This window comes from Protopterus annectens, chromosome 6.part1 (assembly GCF_019279795.1).
Source record: "Protopterus annectens isolate FY-2018-M chromosome 6.part1, PAN1.0, whole genome shotgun sequence".
Taxonomy (NCBI): domain Eukaryota; kingdom Metazoa; phylum Chordata; order Ceratodontiformes; family Protopteridae; genus Protopterus; species Protopterus annectens.
In genome coordinates this window covers 342,528,504-342,551,894 of record NC_056738.1, presented here as the reverse complement: position 1 = coordinate 342,551,894, position 23,391 = coordinate 342,528,504, and the positions used below count along the sequence as shown (strand labels likewise).

At 41.1% G+C, this 23,391-nt stretch overlaps 1 protein-coding gene across 1 annotated transcript in view; it reads right to left on the bottom strand.

The window, feature by feature from the left end:
- Positions 1-23,391, bottom strand: part of GANAB (glucosidase II alpha subunit) — a gene marked incomplete in the record, with an annotated part of 1,503,123 nt that overhangs the window by 664,939 nt on the left and 814,793 nt on the right. Inside the window, 1 exon segment of the mRNA XM_044075375.1 lies at positions 12,430-12,509. Coding sequence (XP_043931310.1) covers positions 12,430-12,509 — 80 coding nt within the window.

The following is a 23,391-nucleotide window of genomic DNA, read 5'->3' as shown; positions in this document are numbered from 1 at the left end:
TGCTTGGTGATAAATCCATAAAATACAGTCTGAGATCCATTTTGACTAACTCTGGAAACTGCCTCACCCAAATGAGTAAGACAGAGTTAATCAGATTTCATATGCTGCTTTGTTTTGTGAAGATAAAAACGTAACTGCCTTTGAACTTAGAGAAGGTGCAACATGTATTCACCTTTATTTGTAAACTTAGGGAAGAATACCAGCAGTTGGACGGACTAATTAAGGTTCGATTCACTGGCAACCTTAAGCATAAAGGAAAGGTTAGCAAATAAAGACACTATCCTTGTGGAAAAAGATACAAGAGGGATTCACAGAAAATGCCTGTAATTCAGACTCTTCACCAATGTCAATGCTACCAGAACAGTTTTCCAGGAAAGAAACTTTAAATCACAATTCCCTGATTACTCAAAAGGCTTCTGCTTTAGCCCATGTAACACCACCGTGAGATCCCATAGCGGGCAAGGTTCTTTGATAGGAGGTCAGAGAAGAACCATTTTCAAGAAGGCTTTACATAACTTAGAGGCCCATAAGGAACTATGCCATGTCCTGCATGAAACTTTGAAATTGCTGCAAGTTGTAGCTTAATTGTAGAAAAACTAGCTCCTTGATCAAATAAAAGACTAAGGAAAAGCAAAATGTCAGAAACAGATGCTGAAAAGGGGTCGATGTTCTCTTTGCTGGACCACAAAGAAAACCTCTTCCACCTACTTTTGTAAACCTTCTTGGTGGAAGACTGAAAGGCCATTGACTTAGGAGGTGAGCCTGGACTGTCTAAATCAGTGGAACTGGAGAAACAGTGCAGTCAGTTTGAGGGTATGGAGATTGGGGTGCCGAAATTCTGATGCTGGCTGGGGTCCAAAATCCAAGTAGTATGCTTGAGATGAGACCATAGGAAGGGGAACCATGCTTGGAGAGGCCAGAAGGGGGCAAGGAGGATGACAGTACTTTGACCTTCTTGTCTTCTGGAAAAATCTAAGGATTAGGGGAAGAGGGGAAAGAGCATAAAGGAGACCTGGGGACCAGTCGTGGACTACAGCATCTCTTGGTGACTCCCCCTGAGAAGGGATCAGAAACTCACTGCATTTGTTCAAAGGAGAGGCAAAACGACTGCAGCGAGGCTGGCCCCAACAGCTGAAAATCATACTAGCTACTGATTGATGGAGGGACCACTCATGAGGAGCCAGAATGGACCTACTCAGTCTGTCTACCAACACCATGATTTTCCCCAGTATGTGTGCTGCAACTATAAAAGCAGTCCAAAGAGATCGCCCATTCCCAGACCCTCATGCCCTCTCTGCACAATGGGTTCCTCTCTGCTTGATGTACCAGACTACTGACATGCTGTCTGTGTGAACAGCAGCAGTCCCTAGAGAAAGATTATCCTGGAAAGCTTGCAACAATAGAAGGACTGCTCTCATCTCTAGGATGTTTACGTGTAAATTGGTCATATTTCCCATGTAATGCCCCCCCCCCCAGTTGGGAAGCATCTGTGGTCACTGTGGCTGTTGGAGTGGGAAGAGAATGGTCTGCCTAGGTGCAAGTCTAGGCATTGAAGTCAGCAGTGCACACGGCTCTTACAGATTGGCACAAGTTTCACTCACGTGGGAGGGGCTGATGTAGAACAGACTATTAAACCGCTAAGGTCCATTATAGATCTCTCATGAAGAACCAGGCCAAAGGGAGTAAGACTATAGTTGCTGCTATGGATCCCAATACTTGTAGGACCAGTCTCACTGGAGAAGGGCAAGACATGTCCTATATCTGATTCTGTAGGGTATGGTAGGTGTGCCACCATCCACTGACTGTCCAACCAAGTCCCGATGAACTCTGTTTTGTGATGAATCTAGCTTTGACTTTGCAAAACGTATAGAAATCCCTAAGGATCTGGAGATATCAAGCAGATAGTCTATGGCCTGTAGTAGTCAATGCCTGGTCAGGGCAGTCAGGAGCTAGTCTAAATATGGAAACAAAGACTTAATAAAACCACAGGAACAGGATAAAGTGCGGTAAAAGAAAATACGTAAACCAAGAAATAAATACCGCACTGACACGGCTGAGTACTGAAAATTATTTATTCAGAATAAAATAAAAACGATAAAAGTAAGCACTTTCACGATTATAACATTGCCTCATCAGACTGAAAACTAAATGAAACCGCACTCAATTTAAAATGAGACTAACCAATGAATTCTTAGAATCAATTAAGACATAGAATAAAAGGTACAGTCACAAGAAAAACTGCAAACAAGTTCAAATTACAAAACACAAAAAGGAAAATACTGAATATTACATGAGAAAGTATAATATATTATATGCATAATATATGATATTATATAGAAATAAAACCTAATGTTTGTGTGGACGAGCTTTCAGAAATGGTATGAGGCTAGATATCCCATTTAAACCAGGTGGTTTTTCTCTGCATTAAACAGTAGAATCCATTTCTGTTCTGTTACTCCTGTAAGATTTGCATCACCCCCTCTAATTCCCACATCTAATACCTGCAGAACCAAGAACTTAAAATACGTATAACATTATACTTTCTTGTTATGTAATAGTCAGTATTTTACTTTTTGCGTTTTGTAATTTCAACTTGTTTGCAGTTTTTTTGTGACTGTATCTTTTATTCTATATGTCTTAATTGATTCTAATTCTTCATTGGTTAGTCTCATTTTAAATTGAGTGCTATTTCATTTAGATTTTAGTCTGATGAAGCGATGTTATAATCACGAAAGCGCTTACTTTTATCGTTTTATTTTATTCTGAATAAATAATTTTCAGTACTCAGCAGTGTCAGTGTGGTATTTATTATTTCTAAATACAGAAACGCCTGGAATCCTTGGAGCCGTAGATGAGCTACAACCACTGCCATGCATTTGGTAAAACATCCGGGGGCCTGTGGTGAGTCCAAAGGGCAGTGCTCTGAATTGGTAATGACTGGCTCCCAGCCGGAAGTGCAGTAATTTCCTGGAGCAGCACCTGTGTATCTTTCAGTGGTAGTATGCATCCTGGAAATCTATGCAGCACATCCAATCATCCTTGTGGAGAAGCGGCACAATGGACTGGACCATAACCGTTCAAAACTTGGACTTCTTAACAAAACGATTCAGTCTGGATAGCCCCACGATTAGTCTTCAATCACATTTTCTTTGGCACTAAAAAGAAAAAGGAGTAAGTTCTGAATCCTACTTGTTTGGTTGGGACCTTTTAGATGACTTTTTTTCAAGCAGCTTTTGAACCTCTAGAGGTGCTGACTCCCTCTGACTGGGTGGACTACCAGGGAGCTTCTTCTTTGTTACTGTAAGGGGAAGGGAAAAGGAAATGCAATATCCTCTGGATATGTTTAGCACTCAGTTATTTTTTGTGATTTTTGTCCAGGCTTCTGAGTGTAAAGCAAAATTACCCAGACTGCCTCCACAGAAGAGCAGCAGGGCATCGCTTCAGGTGCGCTGATGGGATTTATTGGGAAAGGAATCCCAAAAACACTGATTCTACCTACCCCCTTCTGCACCTAAGGTGGCATCTATCATTGAAACCTCTTCCTCTGAAAAAGGAATCCCCACCTGCAAGTCTAGAAAAGGTCCCAGACACTTGCGGAACCAAGTTTCTTACCACCTCGTTGGTTCCTGGAGAAGGCACACTGAGGGGTTGAAAACTTGATGCCAACAGCAAACGGGGTCTTTCCTTCCTGCTTGCTACATGTAAGTGTTTCTTTAACTGATGGTCCAAAACAGGGAGAACCGTCAAAAGGGGCATCAATAAAAGAAACCTTAAAGGGTTCTGCAAAATCACAATGCCTCACACAGGCATGAAGACACATACTTATGCCTGAGCCAGCTGCTCGAGAGGTGCCTTCCGCAGCATGGGAAATTAACCTCATTAACGAACTGGCAATAGATGCAAGAGTCGCCAGCTGCGGAGAAACCTTCTTGAGGTCCTCTGCCATCATGGACTCAGCAAAAGAATTTGGCAATTCTATAATCAAATCCCTTTATGAAGTGGGCCATAAAATTGAATGACCTTGGAGCGAAAGTAGTAGAGGCATAATGCACTTCCCAATCCTGCCAATCGCTCTGGACTCTCTGTTCAGAGGATGGACAGTGGAGCTCTGTTATGCTAGCTCCTTTTTTGTTGTTGCTGCCACAATGACCAACTGTGACACCTTTGCTCCAGTTCTGACAATCAGCAGGCAGGTACAGAAGCTTGTCAGGTCATTTCAGGATAGGTTCAATGGTGTCTGGTTCTTTCTGGGCCCAGCAGAAGACTAGGTCAATGAGCTCATCCAGCTGGGGAGTCACCCAAGATGTAGATGGGCCAGTCCAAAAGGCCTCCAACAGCAAAGACTCTACCGGTTAAGGATTTTGGGTTGACCAACCACCCATCTTCCTAACAATTTCCATGATGTCCCCAAAGGAAACAGTCAGGTGGAGATCTGGTGGGAGCCTTCACCTTCCTCAAAGTCCGTGCTCTCTGTAAGAAACTCAATGGGGTAGTCTATGTGCCTTCTTTTACACATCCTTTTCTGGGGGACCTCAGTGGTGTGATCTGGTGAGGTATTGGAAGAGGGGAGCCCAGGGGGGAACATGACTGGGGACCTTCTGGAACTGGCTGACCTGACAGAAATGAAGGGTTCTGAGGTCACAATGGTTGGAGAATAAGGGGAGGGAGCCAAGATGCAAGGAAACACATCCCTGGTAGTGGAGAACACCCTTTCCACAACCAGCAAAGCAGGAGGACTCAGGAAAGCCATTGCCTAGTCCCTCGGACCTGAAGCAGGTGAAGAAACCCGTAGACATCCCCGGATCTGTGCTTCTCAGACAGGATCGGACCCGAGCAGTTTAGGGACAAGGCTCGTAAGGGAAGGAATGGCTCACAGCCAACTGGAGCAGAGCCCTGCCCCTCAGACCCGGTGCAGACCTCTCTGATCTAACACTCACGTAGACTTGAAGAAAAGGGAGCCAAGCTGGTCAGGGTAGCTGTCTGATCTGAGACATGAGACTTCGGATCTGATACTGCACCTCTCAAGGATCTCCGATCTTTGGACTCCAGGGCTGAGGGTCAGATCAGAGAGAGAGAGAAAGTCTTTCTGGTTAGGAGGCTCACAGATCCAACAGGGGATGGAGCTGGAAGTATCCCTAACTGAATATGAGCTCTAAGATACTTCTGCATTATTCTGTCCATGTCGATTTCAGACAAACTCCTAGATGATCTGGAAGTGGTAGTAGAAGTAGATAGCGATCTGAATGGCTTAGGGGGAGCTTGGAAAGTCTTTTACAGCAGCATCAGCGAGACTATCTGGATGTCAGATCTGTAACACAAGGTCTAGCTTCTGAACCTGAAGCTATCACGACATGAAAACCAGTTGACTGAACCAGAGCAGTCGGATCAGAGGAACAAACAGGACTTGGATCCAAAGAATCAGTATCCAAACTATTGGATTTCTTTGAAGAAGGCTCTCACAGGGATGACTGTTCTTTGGATCAGAGGAAGTTGGAGTAGAGGGGAGTTGAGTCCCTGCAGGAAGCAGTCCTCTCAAAATCAATTTCTCTGATCCAAGAGGGCTCTCGAATTAAAGGTGACAAATCTGACAGTCCTTCTCGAGATGTGCAGCACCTAAACTATAAACATTTCTTGTGGACATCTGGATTGGGGATCTATGCCCACAAGAAGTGCATTTCCTGAAGTCAGTAGGCTTTTCAGTTCTTTCTGCCATGCCTTAGGATCAAGACAAAAAAAATCAAAGCAAGGTCGTTGGGGAACTCAACACACACATGCTAAGTCCTTGACGCCATTGAAAACTACAAATCCTAAACAGCAACAAATTCACACCAAGAAAAAAATAACTACTTGAAATATTTACTTTTACAAATGTTAACTACTATCTATTCCATATAAATAGAACACTATGCACACTAAGAATATCAATAAAACAATTTAAACTACTTCAGCTATTTAAACTAACAAGGGAGGAGCACTAAGTTCTAAGAAAACAATAAGCAAAAAAGGACATAGCTAGGCTGGATCATTCATCTGATCATGAACAAAACAATTGAGACCTGAAGGCTTGGAGGAAGTGGTGAGGGATCATGGGTAAAGGAAGAAGTGAAAGGCTTGGATCCAAAGTCTAGGAGAAGAGTGGCAGAGTCGGATCCTAAACCCAGTGGTGAGGAAGAATGAAACATCAGATCAAGATGTTTTCTGGTTGGTAGTAGTGGAGGTATAACAAGGCAGTTCATACTCTATATCAAGTAAACGGCCCCCACATATAAAGGCATCCAGTGGAAACTTGTGGAAGTGGGTCTGGTTAGCTCTGTAGCACAGACAAGTACCTTTGTATCCTCAATTCAGTGAATGAGAATAAAATCCTCAATGTATTAGCATCAGATCAAGTTGCCTGGACTCAATACCTGAAGTATCAAGAGTGCCAACTTGCAAGCAAGAGGGATCAGGCAACAAGAATCACATCATCCTAGCACCAAACAATTGTGCAGGGGCTTAGCAGATATACTATGACAAACAAAACAACCAGAAAATATCAGTCATACATCTAACCCTTCAAATAACCAAGTGGGATCAACCACTGTTGCAAGAGGGCCTATAAAGTCTCCTCTGCACTGGTCAGTGAGTCCTGCAAAACTCTGAGATGGAAGAGACACTTGAAGAAAGATTTAAACTAGTACAATCCATCAATGCACATATAAGGAAATTCAGAAAAAAAAATCAAGCTGTGGAAGAGCAAAGGAATTTAAGGGGATTATTCTTCAGAGAACTAGGCATTGCTGTATACTTAAGACACTGTCAAGAAAGTTGTTCGTCTTTCGGATTTTCCCGGTAAGGGGTCGCCACAGCAGAACTCCGGTCCGCTAATGATTGGCAGTAGATTTTTACGAAACGCCGAGGTGCCAGCCCGATGCTCAACCTTCAACGAAGGCACGCCCATTTACGCACGCATGTCTTTCGAATGCTACCCAACCGTGGGGAGGACATGCAGACTCCACACAGAAGGCACTCCCAAGCCCAGCCGAGAATCGAACGGGAGAACCTCTTGCTGTGAAGTAACAACGCTACCGCCGTACCACCGCGGCATCCGTACACTGTCAAGAAAGTGAGCATCTCAAAATGCAATTGTGTGACATGATTGCTGGTAATGTACTTTTCACATGCTTCATGGTCAGTGATTGTTGTGTTAACTCCTTAAACTAATCTTGTAAGACTACAAACAGCTGGGTGTAGCTCAGGACTACAGTAGCTATACAGCACAAGTTACCACAAACTAAATATACAGACGGCGCATAAAGCATACGCAAGTGAGTAAAAAGAGCAAGAGTCAGTGCTGGAGCAATTCAAAGAAAGGAACACCATGTACCAAAGCTGCGAAAAGCCACTGCTCTGCAATTCAGTTTCAGATGTCTAACAATCAGCTGCATACACCACTAAGGTTGCCACAGTGATACAGGGTCAACACACCAAGCACAAGACACACACTACTCACAGATACATGGCTCAGTATAAATAAATGCACATATATACACACCAAATCGATGCTCGAAGGCAAACCACATCAACAAAACTACACTGCTGACAACAGCGATAATCATTTATAGCAGTTAACAAAAATGTGTAGAAAATCCAATGAAGATGCTGAGAGAAACAGGTCAGTGATGTCGGTCATTGAATACAAAATTCAGATGCCAACTTGCTAGAAACAGAGAATGGCCAAAGCTAGCTCCACAGAGATGCATACGAAAACAGTGTCAAACCACACACAAGAGGTGTGTGTTAACCAAGCAGAAGCACTTATCTCTCCGATACAGAGTTTACAAGCTTGCGCACAGACTACAAAGCCCTTACCACTGCATAGCAAAGCTACCATGCTGTATGCCTTTTGCCTACTATTCCCCCATTCTCGGAGAAGTACAGCTTTATAGGGTGCACGGGTTCCTGATACAAAGCTGACAGTTTTGCTAAACACCTCAGGTGTCAAGTGTTCTTAAGCCTGAAGAAAACCTGTGGGCTTGCGGAAAATCCATGCAGGGGACATCTAAGTGGGCGGTTAAGAAAAGTTAAAGAATATATATACATTAAACAAATGCACCACTAACAGAAAAACTCTAATCCAGATAACTTTTTTTATGGCAAATTCAAGTCTTCATAACTAACTACAAGCAAACCATTCCAAAATAAAAGCACACACCTGGGATTTAAATTACGATCTTTATTAAATAAAGCTTTCGGGTCTACACCCTTCATCAGTATAACTTAACATATAAAAAAAAATCACCATTTAAATAGGAGAACATAAAGTCACATGCTTCAACCCAACCCACCTAACAATAAAAATTTAAAGCTACAATGAATCAATAAATATATGCAAAGTAGCACATAAAAAATCACATCTTTAAAACATGTACATTTTTATAAATAAACAATTTTATACTGTTTCATATGAAATCACATGCACCATACTTAAAAATTAATAATTAATAATTAAAACTTAAACTTATAAAACTTCTCTCGGTCTTTTAGCCAGAACGGGCTTTAGACTAACTGAATTATTTAGGCCTGGGGCTACATCAGCTTGAAGTCTAATAATCCATTCTAGTTCTTTCAATTCCAATAAATTATTAATGTCACCCTTCCTCAGACCTACCTCTACCTTACAAAGAACCCTAAATCTAAAAGTATGTCCCACACCTTCATCCAATATATGCTTACTTAAGGCATTGGTGGGCAACTTCCTCTTGATTTCAGACCTGTGTTCCACCATTCTCTCCCTCAATTTTCTTATAGTTTTGCCTACATAGAATGAGGTGCAACACACACAGGTAGCCAAATATACTACTCTCTCCTCATTACAAGCAGTAATTGTTCTCATGGTAAATGTCTCATTAGTTATAGGATGTGTAAATGTAGCATCACCTGTATAAATGTCATTGCAACAAGTACAATTATAGCATTTCACTGTTTTAGCCACCCTTCTGTCATCTCCATTTTTATTCTGAAAATCCTTGTAGCACAATTTCTGCTTCAAAGCTTCAGAGCTCCTATAGGCGAACCTAGGTTTATCACCTACTATAGACCTAATATCTCAGGCATAGCCATTAAAATTGCCCAATTCTTCTCAATTATGCTACAAACACTATGAGAATTTAGGTTATAAGTTGTCAAGTACCTAACAGCAATATTATTACCCAACATCACCTGTCTAGTAGCATTATTCTCACTACAGCCTCGTAATATAGGTTTATACCTATACAAAGGGAGATTACTTCCTTCTCTCCTTTTTTATTGAAGCAGCCAGAGAAGGTTGCTATACAAGTAAAATCACTGGACTCCCATTTAACCCATCAGCAACAACAGCAACAAACGTTGTCGATGAAGAGGAAAGTGAGCAGTCCTTTGTTACACAAGACCGCGAAACGCTAGTCTGTTTCATTAATGCTGGTGAGAACTTTATCTCTGTAGGTTTTAATGATGGGACTTTGTGCAAAAATGTGAGTTGTTCTGTTGGAGACATTGATACGGAACAACAGTTTGCAATTATTGAACAACCCGGCTATTCGAGCAATGGACTTAATAAAAGTACTGTTAATATTTCAAAACTAGTTTTAACAGAACCCCAGCTCTCTTTGCTCGCGAAGGGGTTGAAATTCATCCCTAATGCTAGGGATGATATAGTTAAGGCAATTATTGATTTAAAAATTTTTGTACGCAATATGAGTCTCAAAATGATTTTTAAAGATAATATGCTGAATACATCTTTATTTAAAAGATAGAGTACATTTATGCCAGTATTATGTCCCATTTTGAATGCATTTTCAAATATTGTTGAATGTGAACTACGGAAGTATTATAAGAGCAATTTAGTGCGTAAGAATGTTTATAATATATTACGTTCTGAATTTATGGCCTTAAGACAGTTGCAAATGTGTACTAGTATAATAATTAAGCAAGCTGATAAAGGGGGAGCAGTGGTGGTGATGGATAGAGATGATTATTTTATGAGGTTTAAAGATCTTTTATATGATGTCACCATTTTTAAAAAGATTTCTTTTGTTGAAGTGCAAAGATTAATTAGTGAAGTGAATATGGTCATTTATGACCTTCAAATAAATGATGATATAAGTATAGATCTATTTAATTATCTAACTGTTCCTTGCCCAAGAATTCCCCAAATATATGGTATACCCAAGATACATAAAAGTATTAGTGACCCCCCCCTGAGGCCTATTGTTTCTGGTGGAGGTTGGGTCACTGAACCTGTTTCGAAATACCTGCAGGGCATCTTGGGGAAGTATTTGAAAGTATGTACAACTGTGCTTAAAGATACAAATGATTTTTTGAATAGCTTATATGAATGGTAGTGTATTAATAATATGGATAACTGCATTTTGGTTACCCTGGATATTGCTTCACTTTTCACAGTAATACCTAATGAATATGGTGTTAATGCCATACGTGACTTTTTGTGTCAAGAGGTTAAAATGACATACGTGACTTTTTGTGTCAAGAGGTTAAAATGAATGGAAGAGACATTGAGACTATTTGTTCTCTTTTAGAAGTTGTTTTATTACATAATGTGTTTATTTTTGATGGTGAACCTTTCCTTCAATTAACAGGTGTAGCAATGGGTATGCCCGTTGCCAACACCTATGCCAACCTTGTACTTTATGAATGGGAGAAAATGGTTATTTTAGATGAGTATTGAGTTCAACAAATATGTGTCATTCTATAAGAGATTTGTAGATGATTGCTTTATGTTATGGAAGGGTACTTTGCTGGATTTGGATCTGTACTTGCAGTACTTGAATGATTCAACTAGTTTCCTGAGTTTCAAGATGGAAACTTCAGATAGTGTTATGAGTTTTTTGGATGTAACAATTTTTAAGGAATCTAATATTTTGGAATCCAAGGTGTTTAGAAAAGATGTTGATGCCCTTAGGTATGTTAATAAAAACAGCATGCATGCCCCTCATATTTTCAAAGGAACGTTGAAAGCACAGTTTATTAGGCTGAGTAGATTAAATACAAAGGATGAAGTGTTTCAAGAGCAGGTAAATGCTATGGCAATGGAGTTTGAGAAGAGTGGTTATTCAAGGAATTTATAAATAAAGTAATTAAAGATGTAATTATTGAAAGAGAGTCCAGGTATAAACCTATATTACGAGGCTGTAGTGAGAATAATGCTACTAGACAGGTGATGTTGGGTAATAATATTGCTGTTAGGTACTTGACAACTTATAACCTAAATTCTCATAGTGTTTGTAGCATAATTGAGAAGAATTGGGCAATTTTAATGGCTATGCCTGAGATTAGGTCTATAGTAGGTGATAAACCTAGGTTCGCCTATAGGAGCTCTGAAGCTTTGAAGCAGAAATTGTGCTACAAGGATTTTCAGAATAAAAATGGAGATGACAGAAGGGTGGCTAAAACAGTGAAATGCTATAATTGTACTTGTTGCAATGACATTTATACAGGTGATGCTACATTTACACATCCTATAATGAGACATTTACCATGAGAACAATTACTGCTTGTAATGAGGAGAGAGTAGTATATTTGGCTACCTGTGTGTGTTGCACCTCATTCTATGTAGACAAAACTATAAGAAAATTGAGGGAGAGAATGGTGGAACACAGGTCTGAAATCAAGAGGAAGTTGCCCACCAATGCCTTAAGTAAGCATATATTGGATGAAGGTGTGGGACATACTTTTAGATTTAGGGTTCTTTGTAAGGTAGAGGTAGGTCTGAGGAAGGGTGACATTAATAATTTATTGGAATTGAAAGAACTAGAATGGATTATTAGACTTCAAGCTGATGTAGCCCCAGGCCTAAATAATTCAGTTAGTCTAAAGCCCGTTCTGGCTAAAAGACAGAGAGAAGTTTTATAAGTTTAAGTTTTAATTATTAATTATTAATTTTTAAGTATGGTGCATGTGATTTCATATGAAACCGTATAAAATTGTTTATTTATAAAAATGTACATGTTTTAAAGATGTGATTTTTTATGTGCTACTTTGCATATATTTATTGATTCATTGTAGCTTTAAATTTTTATTGTTAGGTGGGTTGGGTTGAAGCATGTGACTTTATGTTCTCCTATTTAAGTGGTGATTTTTTATATGTTAAGTTATACTGATGAAGGGTGTAGACCCGAAAGCTTTATTTAATAAAGATCCTGGTGTATATTTCGTTGTTTTATTCAAGCAGTTGCAGTAACACCTACTGCTGAATTTAAATTACGATGGCAATACCAAGTCAGACTGAAAACTCCACCCTATTTATTTCCGATTTTCAAAACTACACAATGACATTTTAAGAGGTGGCATCTGTGAATAACCTATGCAGAACTACACAAGTTTAGGTAACAGCAATTATTTCTGAACAGTAAAAGCCTGAAGAATTACAGAGTATGAAAAAGTAAATACCTCATATTTATCATATGAAAACATGTTGGCCCACCAGGAACGCATTTCAGGATTGGTAAAATCCGGGTATGCAACAGAGCCTTTAACAGGAAGCAAAATAAAGAACATGTGTCAGACAAGAAGGACCAGACTGCAATATCATACTAAATAGACATCCAATCAGGCAATCTTTCAAATTTTACACAGCTGTAACGTCTACATTAATTCCACTAATTAATATGAAGATCGCTCATTCTCCAATTCATGATACATGCCTGCTTGCAAATATTCTTTCCAAGCCTTTTACCTTAACTCAGCTTGAGTAGTCTCAGAAATCCTATTGCAATGGCTAAAACAATACCGAAGGATACATAATAATCTATAAAAATCCCATGTTTATACAAAATTACAATGCAATAACATGCATAAAGTCATAAAATTAGACAAGTTTGTTTAAAAAAAATCATATGCTTAATCTTACTGGAAATACATTAGAAGCCTGCATTTTAACGGAAAATCAGTCATCTTCTCATAACAGCAACGAGAAACTGGGTAAATATTAATGTTCTATCTGCCTAGCACAAACAACAACCATCTCAAATTGGATTATTAATTCGCCCCAAGTTACCACTTCAAATATCTCCCCATAAGAAGAAAGTTTGGAGGTTAACACTCAGATATACAGACAGCTAATATACTGACAGATCAGTAACCATGCACTTTTGTTGAATGACTAGTTCATAATGCCCCTAACCTAAAAGAAATGTTAAATTGCACCAAAAACAGTGTTAAACAGTAGAACATGCACAAATGAGTCCCATATCATGAATAAGAACTGGCACATTATTAATAGATCACTAAACAACCTCCATTTCAAATTATCAAGATTGCAGTCCAATCAAAATGGTCTGATTTGAGGAGGACTATAGCTGCCCAAACCTGAAAAATGCAGACGTCATCTCTCAGTAACACGAGTAACAAATATTAATATGCAGCAACACACCCGACTAGCATTACATGTTTGCTCACTGGTGGATTACTATTCGATATACAGAATTGCATATTATTGCTAAGTGAATACACACACACTTGCCCAAGCTAAAGGAACCTCCTAACCATTGGTACCTTGCTAGAAGCCACCCAAGCAGAACAAAAGATGGAAAGGCCATACCATACCCAATGTAGAGGTCTCGGTCACAAATCAGATATTCTGAGTGAGTGACCAAATAGGCAGTAAGTGCACATGGGTGTGTGCAGATCTCACACTAATCAGTTATGACACTGGGAGTTCTCTACCTGAAATGTCAAAGCTTAAGGAATGTAACAGATTATGGGTGCAAGATGACCAAAGCACTAGAAGCAAACATACACATGAAGTAGCACTTTCTGATCAGCATTTTCCACTAAGTTAACTGTCTAAAAAGCAAAATACAAAACAGTTAGCAATCCACTTTCGGAAGGCTTTACATGTCAACCTCTAGCCGTTCCCTTCTCTAAAGCAAAGATAGTCAAGTATTTCCTGAATAAATGCATCCAGTTCTGGTAGATCCTATCAAGCTGGTGTATGTCAAAGCAGAACGGCCCTTTTCCTTCAGTTTCCATGATCAGGATAAATGCATAAAGATGAACGGTCGCCCTTGGGTATAATACTGATCGCTCTTTCTGGAAGGAAATAGGGGGTTGACATTAAGAAATGCACACAATTCCTGCAAGAAAGTAGATACAGGTCCTTATAAAAGGCAGGATTGCCAATCTTTGAAGCAGAGAGGAGTCTCAGATAAAAAAAACTCTAAAAGAGAGGATACACCAACCTGGCAGGCTCAAACACGGGTGGGAAAGCCTGTCTATCAAGAAATACAAGTCCCAAGAATAAGGAATGTTTAAAAGGCAAGAGAAGATGCATAACCCAAGTTAATAAGTTGCATGATCAGCTGGTACTATGTCTCAGTCCATTTCACATCACATTTTACCTGCGGAAATGCCAGAGAAGTGCACCTTGACAATGGTATGAGACCCAAATTATATGGCTGCCTGAAAAATACTATTACACCCACACACACAACTTTTCATTTTAGCAGAATAACTGAAATGCAGGCAAGCAATCCTAGTGTTTTAATCATTTCTAAATTTCTTACAGAAGGAAATAAGGGATCCTACCAGATAGCACACTTTAAGATAGAGCCAATTATTCCAAATGTGACAACAGCTTCGTTGAATTCCACTGGAAGTTTTTTTTTTTTTTTTTTTAAAACAAGAAACATCTTTATTAAATTACCACTTATGACAATCACACATTTATTGAAATGAAAACAAACCCTACTGACATAAATGCAGTTGCAAACATACATCACTTATAATCTATCTAGTCATTGTCAGTCAAACATTACACAACTCATTCAAATCCTGCCTTCTTTTAATCCTCGTTCCTCCTCTGCCTTCCCACCTTTTCCCCATGCAATCCACTCCTACCCTTCTCCAGAGATCCCAATTCCAGTCATTTTATCTCTGCTACTATATTTACTAATCCTAAAGTTGGTTTAGACTTTGATCTCCATTCCCTATTAATTGCCTTTTTGGCAGCCACCATAATTACACTCGGCAAGGCCTCACTATGTCTAGGCAACTATGATTCTATATCAGAGCTCAAAAAATTTTTCCTAGTTACAGCCATCTGCTCACCCAGTATCCTTGAGAGAGCAGTCTGCAGGGAATCCTTAAAGTCTGCCAACCCATTACATTCCCAGAAAACAAGCTCCCAGCCATCTCCTCCTACCTGCCGTCCACCTGAGGAAAAACTCTGGAGTCTACTTGAGGCACAAAAACACATATGCAAACACCTCCAAGCAAACCTCTCAAATCTTCTAGATTCTCTTGCATACCTGAGAGATGCACACAAATCCCCCATTGTTTCCCTGTGAAAGTACAGTTGTGTACACTTACCATAAACGTAGATGTTAGAGTATATTCACTGTTGCAGTCATTACATTAGGGTAATCTGCTGGCAGGTTGCCCTCAGTCGGCCTGATTAGCAAAGTCTTGGGTCCTGTATCGATTGCTGTCCCTTCTTCCATGACGTCAGGTCGTCAGGGGTATAAAACATGCAGCCGACACCATTTTCATCAGTTTTTCTTGTCCCAGATGTCAGGTGCCCCCCAAATGGGAAGCAAAATATATATATGCATGTCATTTAGAACACAAAAAATATACCTCCAAGTAAAAGCAAATACTCCAAAAAGGCTTTTGAGCATAGTAAAAGAAACAAGAGGTATACTAAGAGAAAAATAGGGGGCTGGCGGGTGGTTAACCAGGACTGCAACAGTGAATACACTCTAACATCTATATTTATGGTAAGTACACGACTGTACTATGTTCTTCGTGTTTCACTGTTGCAGTCATTACATTTGGGTAGAATCCCAAAGCTATGGTTGGGAGGATGGAATTATACATTAGGAGCAGCTATAAGGCCCTGCAGGACAGCAGTGGCAAAGTCTGCTCTGGATTTAGAGAAGAGAGGTAAATGGTAATGTTTGGTGAACGTATGAACTGAGCTCCAGGTAGCAGCTTCTAGAATGTCTCTGGTAGGAACCCCTCTGAGAAAGGCTGCAGAAGTATATGCAGCCCTGGTGGAATGGGATCTGATCCCCTTGGGGACAGGTTTACCATGGTGCATGTAGCAGAAACAAATACAATGGTTTATCCATTTTGAAATAGTCTGTTTTGAAATAGCCTTTCCCTCTGCCCCTGCAGCAAATGCCACCAAAAATTGCTCAGATTTTCTTAGAGATGTTGTCCTGTTTAAGAAGATCTGTGTACATCCAATGAATGCAGAATCCGCTCACCCTTGTTCTATGGATTTGGGAAAAAGGTTGGCAGATGAATGGTCTGATTAAGAGCCACATTAGATACCACTTTATGCATAAAGGATGGATTGGTCCTGAGAGCCACCCTGTCCGGGTAAAATATAATAAAAGGCTCCACTGCCATGAGAGCCTGTAGTTCTGAAATCCTTCTAGCTGAAGTGAAAGCTAAAAGAAAATCTGTCTTCCAAGAGAGAAATTATATGTCTGCAGTAGCAGTTGGTTTAAATGGCGGTAGGGTGAGTTTTTCCAACACAAAATTGAGGTCCCATGCACGAGTTCGTGCTCTCCTAGGAGATCTCAAATTCTTGGCCCCTCTGAAGTACTGCTTTAGCAGGGGATGAGAAAAAAAGGGAAGGCTCTTTGTTGTAATGAGCTGAAATGGCAGAGGCATGGATTTTTATAGAAGAAAAGGATAGGCCCTTGTGAAGATTCTCAGTTAAATATTGTAGAATCTGAGGAATATTGGGCATTGCTGTGTTTACTCCTTGTGCTTGGTTCCAGGCACAGAATCTTTTCCATTTATCAGCATAAGATTTTCTAGTACTAGGCCTTCTAGCCTCCAAAATGACATCCATCACAGGTTTGCTGAGAGATGTAACTGGTGAAATTAGTTGATTAGTCATGCTGCAAGATTCAGAGTTTAGAGCTGTGTGTGCAGAATTTGATAGTTCTGCTGAGACAGTAGATAAGGTGCCTGAGGCAGGTACCATGGAGGAAGGTGTGACATAGCGCGTAGGAGCGGGTACCAGTGTTGGCGAGGCCAGTCTGGAGCAATCAGAATCATTTTTGGTTTTTCCTGTTTGAGTTTTAGTAAGACCTTGGAGAGCAGAGGCAGAGGGGGAAAGGCATAGACTGATAGGTTTTTGCAGCTGAAGGATAGAGCATCCACATTCCAAGCTTTTTTTGTGATGAATTCTTGTGCAGAATTTGTCCAACTGATAGTTTTGGGTTGAGGCAAAAAGATCTATGTCTGGGCTCCCCCATTTGTATGTCAACATACTGAAGATTTGTGGATCCAGTTTCCATTCATGTGGGTCTATAAGATTTCTGCTTAGTTCGTCTGCCAGAGTATTTTGCTTTCCTGGCAGGAATTGAGCTTGTAGATGTATCTGGTAAGTCAAGGCAGTGTTCCACAAAGCCATGGCTAGTCTGCAAAAGGGGTAGGAATGGGTACCCCCTGCTTGTTTATGTACCACATGACTGTGGTGTTGTCAGTCTATCAGTAGTTGCCCTGAATGAAGATATTCTTTGAAGGCTGTCAGAGCATTCTGTACAGCTAGCATCTCTTTCTGGTTGATATGTAGGTACATTTGATTTGGGCTCCATTTGCCCTGAATGCATCTCCCTGCCAGATGCGCCCCCCCAAGCATAATCTGATGCATCTGTAGTCAGGGTTTGGGTGGCAGGGGGTGGAATGAATGACAGTCCCTTGTTTTGGTGACAGGCCTCTGCCCACCATAGGAACTCCTGCTGCAGGCACGGAATGATAAGAATCATTGTTTCCAGGCTGTGACAATGTTGACTCCATAAGCTTTTTAGGTACCATTGAAGTGTCCTCATATGCAGTCTTGCATACGGAATTAGTAGAATCCAGGAAGCCATGAACCCCAAGGCCTGCAGAATTTGTCTTGCAGATAACTGGGTTTTTGTGGCCACTTGTTTTGAAGTAAGTCATCAATTGAATTTGTTTTTCTGGCATGAGGTAAGTCATCTGGGCAGTTGTATTCAAGCTTGCACCCAGGAATGTAATTATTTGAGAGGGTACCAGTTGTGATTTCTTTTCGTTTATGGTGTACCCTAGAAAAGTTAGAAGCCTTTTTACAAATGCCAGATGCTGTAGAAGTGTGTCCTTGTTTTCCGCCTGAGTTAGGCAATCGTCCAGGTAAGGATAAATTTGAATGTTTCTTTGTCTGCAAAATGCAATTACTGGTGCCAGGCACTTTGTGAAGACCCTGGGCGCAGTAGATAAGCCAAAGGGCAGTGCAGAGAACTGGTAATGCAAATAGCCTGCTTTGAAGCAGAGGTATCTTCTGCAAGATTCCCTGATTGGGATATGCAGGTAAGCCTCTTTTAAGTCTACAGTTACCAACCAGACATCCTTGCCTAGCATAAGCAGTAACTGTTGTAGAGTCAACATCTTGAATTCTGGAATGTCCAGAAATGTATTTAGAATGGATAAGTCCAGAAGCGGATGCCAGGATTTGTCTTTTCTGGGTACCAGGAAAAGTCTTGAATAAAAACTTGTCCCTTTTCCTTTTTTGGTACTGGTTAAATAGCCCCCATATTCATGAGGGTCATAACTTGTTTCTGGGCCTCTGCCCACTGATTTGGAGGCAGATCTGGACATCCGTTTGGGATTGGCAACGTGTGGAAATTAAATCTGTATCCCTGGGATACTATATTTAAAAAACACTCGTCCTGGGTAATTAGATGCCAATTTCATGCATGAAGTGCCAGTTTTCCCCCAAAAGGGGCTGCCAAAAGATAAGTGCTTGGAGATGGCAGAGGAAAGTCATTGAGACTGTTTACCGTAGGGAGGTGTGCCTTGCTACTTCCAGATTTGGAGGTGGAGGCACCCCATTGTTTTGTTCTGTAAGTTCCTTGTGACTGAAACCTGGAGCCTTTGGAGTGTCTGGGTTTGACCTGAGCGGCTCTGGTGGGTACTGGAAATGACCAATTCTTAGTAGGCCAGTGCCTACTGAACCTGGGCAGCTGCACTTTTAGGAAATATTTTACAGTTTGCATAGATTTAGCTTTATCTTCCATCTTTTTCAAAACTTCTTCTGCCTTATTACCAAATAGACTGTTTTGCTTTAACATGATCAGGCAGATTTTACTCCTTGAGCCAAGCATGCCTTCTTATCACAGATCCAGTTACAGCGGCCCTGCAAGAGGCCTCCAAGGAATCAAAACCACATTGCAAAGTATGCTTTCCAAGTTGTTCAGCTGAATGCAATAAATCCTGTAACTCTATTTTCCACAGTCAGAAATCAACATCATTTTCTGTTTAAGTAAGCCCATGACATGCTGCTGATATTTAAGCATATGAAATTGACAGTTTAAAGCCCTGATTGCCAAAGTTGCAGACGTGTAAACCTTCTTACCCCGTCTATCCAGTGCCCTGGAGTCTCTATAAGAAGGGGAAAGATTTTTAGCAGTAGAGGCCTTAACGCCCTTGGGACCCTGAGAAATGATTTCAGGGTCAGCAGTAGGGTTTTTAAAAAGGAATTTGTGGGAGTCAGGAACCCTGTAATATCTGTCTGGCTTACTAGGAGCCAGAGACAGGGAATCAGGAGCCATGCTGGACTCTAAGAAAACATCATCAACAAGGTCTAGAACAGGAGGTATAGCCAACGCCCTATGCTAAAGAAGGAAATCCCTAAGCCTCTTTTTAGATTCTGAGAAATTCTGACTCTCCCAGTGAAAGTGCTCCTTTAAGGTATGCAAAGTTTCTCCAAAAGAAAAATCCTCAGGAGGAGAAGCAGAAGGGATGGATTCTTCTGTATCAGAGTCCTCATACGGTGGAATAGATAATTCCTGATCAGAAGAGGAATCAGAAGAAATAGAAACCTGATCTGATGATTCATAGTCAGTGCGCCTTGCCTAGGCCTCTTAGCAGGAGGGGGATGGGAACCCCTGATCAAGGTAATTAAATCCTCAGCCATTTTGATCATTTATTTTTTTAGGCATAGGGGCCTGTGCACGTGGCCCAAGCATCAGTTTTTTAGACATAGAAGTTGATTTTCGCCTAGGTTTTGAAGATGGCGTCGGTTTAATATACAAATCTTTAGGCCTGAAAACACCCTCAGAAGCCAGTGCCTGCTCAGCGGCTCCGGACCCATCTAAGGTAGAGACATCCGCGGGTTCAATACTTAAAGTATCTCTCGGCATACCAGACTCCGAATGGGTCTCAGTAGAGGCCTGCGAATCAAAAGTAGCGGGTATCAGGGGCTGCGAAAGCACCTCACTGAGTACCGGCGAACCAGAGACTGGCTTAGGAGAAGCTTCATCGGTTTTGGACCTCGACGGTCTGTCTTTCTTTGCGTTTTTTTTTAGGTATTCCAGTAGTCGGATTGCTAACCGATGACATTTCTGGATAGTTAAATCTTGAGCCAAAATATTAACATGCGAAAATATACAGACGCTTAATAGTGCATTGATTAAATTTAGCACAAAACCGACAGCAAGGCATATTGTGGTCAGGGCCTAGACAAGGAATACAGTACAAATGAAAATCCTTATGAGGTATTTGCTTCCCACAAGTAATACAATTATTAACTTTTACTGACATCGGTAAGAAGCAAGAAAAAGTTTCCCCAATGGGGTACTTAGCTTTAGATTGAACACTTCGGTTCTGAAACTCAAAAATGAAAATATCAGGAGTCGGACGACTGGCACTTGCGAACTGCTTCTGCTTCAGGCACCACGCAGCAAGAAAGACTGATGAAAATGTCGTCCGCTGCATGTTGTATACCCCTGACGACCTGACGTCATGGAAGAAGGGACAGCAACCGACGCAGGACCCAAGACTTTGTTAATCAGGCCGACTGAGGGCAACCTGCCATCAGATTACTCTAATGTAATGACTGCAACACTGAAACACGAAGAACATCTGCCCATCCAGTCTCTTCCCAATCCTCTCCAACCCCCTCTGATTAATCTCTCTGATTAACCTTCACAGCTATCATGCAATATTTTGTATGCTATACTAATTTCTTTAACAGCAGCTTCTGTTCTACATTCCAACAAAAACTCTACCAGTGCAGCCCCTCGCATAGGACCCCCTTCTCTTTTTCTCCCCACCTATACTCTTGACAGCAATCCTTGATAGGGAAGGCAATCTCTATCCTGCAGTCCAAAAAACTTCTGGCCTCCTCCCACTCTACCACCCCTCCCAATACATTGGGCTCCCCTGTCAGTCCCCGCCAATAAATTCCAGCACCCTCCTGCCCAAAGTCTGCATCCTCAGCTGTAATCAACTACATCGGCTAAAACTTCCTTCTCCATTTCTGTATTACCCTAGCTCCCAGAACACTCCTGCAACTCTATGAATATAACATTCTGCATAGTTACAGTTATTCTCCTTAAGGATCTGCATCCAAAATCCCAGTCACTCATTTCTTGTGCTTCTCCCCCATTTCATCCTCCTCCACCCTGAATCATGTTTCCCTAGGATATTATGCATAGGAGCCCCAACTGTATACCTCAGAAATACCCCCCCAAAATCAAGCAATCCCAAACTCAAACCACCAGCCCATCTACCAGGCTCTTGCCGTTCACCCCCCAAAGATAAAATCCTTCAGCTCTTCATCAGTCACTATCCACAACCTCTCATCCGGTTAACAAAAATATGCCTGACCAGTGTACAAAAACCAAAGGAACCAAAAGCATTTTAACTGCTTGTATCTTGCTATTCACAACCATACAATAAAGCATCCAATGTTTCAGTCTATTTACCATCCCTTGTTTAGTCTCTTCCCACACATACCCAGCCGGCACAGCCCAAGCCCCTCTGATTCATACTGCCAAGCACTTCATTCCATCATGTCCTCATAAATATGGACATTGTTGAACCAATTCACGTGTGGGCACAATTTATAGCCACTGCCTTAGCTTCATTAATTTTCAAACCCAAAAAGACATGAAACTACCTCAAAATGTTCCACAGCACTGAGATGTCCCCCTCTGGTTTTATCAAGTATAAAATATCTGCATATAGAGCCAGCTTCCCCTGACCACTGCACCAACTATACCCCTGAACCTCAGACTATTTTCCTTGCCAATGGTTCTAAAAATAGTGCAAATAAACAGGAAAAGAGGAGACCTGTGCCAGGCTCCTCTGCTCAAACAGAAACCACCAGAGAAAAACCCACACACCTCAACCCTGGCCTCCAACCCCCCCATACACACCCCTAAACAACCTCAATTCTATCAAAGAATGCAAATGTCTTCACTGCCCTGCTCACAATTCCAGCCCATTCTGTCAAATGCCCTACCTGCATCAAGACCCACCACCAGCAGTGACACACACTTCTGATCAGCTTTCCCCTGCATCATCAATGCTCCAATGTTGTCAAATGTTTGCCTCCCCTCCACAAAACCACGCTGACACATGTCCATCAATCCTGGCATCACCCCTGCCATTCCCCTAGGCATTATAGACAAACACTCTACAATCATGGTTCAAGATTAAAATAGGTCTGTATGAAGCTGGATCTGGCAAGGTCCTCAGCCTCCTTAAGCACCAGAGCACCACTACTTTCCCTCCAGGAAGTTGGTGCTTCTCCTCCTCTTAAAATACAGAAACAAAACCTTTCAGATCTTTCAGATTTTTCCCTCCTAGCTTCCAAACTTCCACAGGAATACCATCTATTCCTGGGGAGTATCCTGTTGACTGGTTATATATCACCATTTTTCTCTCATGTCCTCCTAACCCAGCTATTAGTAATTTGGCCTCATTTACCTCTAACCTTGGCATATTTAATTATTCCATATACATTTCCATTTGTACCTTTTCTTGATCAACATATTTCTCTGATTTTTACAGACTTTCATACAATTTCCAAAATATTTCTACTCCCTCTACAGGATCTCATTATCTTCCTTGTCATAGGCTCCCCAACCTTGGTGACAACCTCCTCTTTGCCTCTGCTGCCCGACTTGCTGCGTTGAAAGCCTTTGAGCTTTGGCACTATTATCAAAAAAAGTTGAACAGCAGTAAACCCTCCAAACCCATGCACATTGTCAAGGTAATTTTCTGCTGAACTCTCTGCAATTGTTCTTCCCCCCTGTCAGACTCCCACCATTCGGCAACACTTCAACACCTGTCATGCCCTCTAAATAATTCTTGGTGCTTCTTAACCATCTGTCTTCCCTCCTCCATGTCCACTCTTATCTTTAAAACTCCACCCTACTTCACCCCACTCTCTAGCTATATCCTCAGAATAAATTTTTGTCTTCGCTAATAACTCCTGAATAATTTCCACTACTCATTCCTCAAATTCCTCTCTTCAGACAGGTGGGAAAGTGCCAATGTCTCATGTTTATTTTATTTCAATTATTAGTGCATGGTATATCAAAACTTTCAATTAAATGCACATGTTCCAGTGAAGTCTAAGTTCTG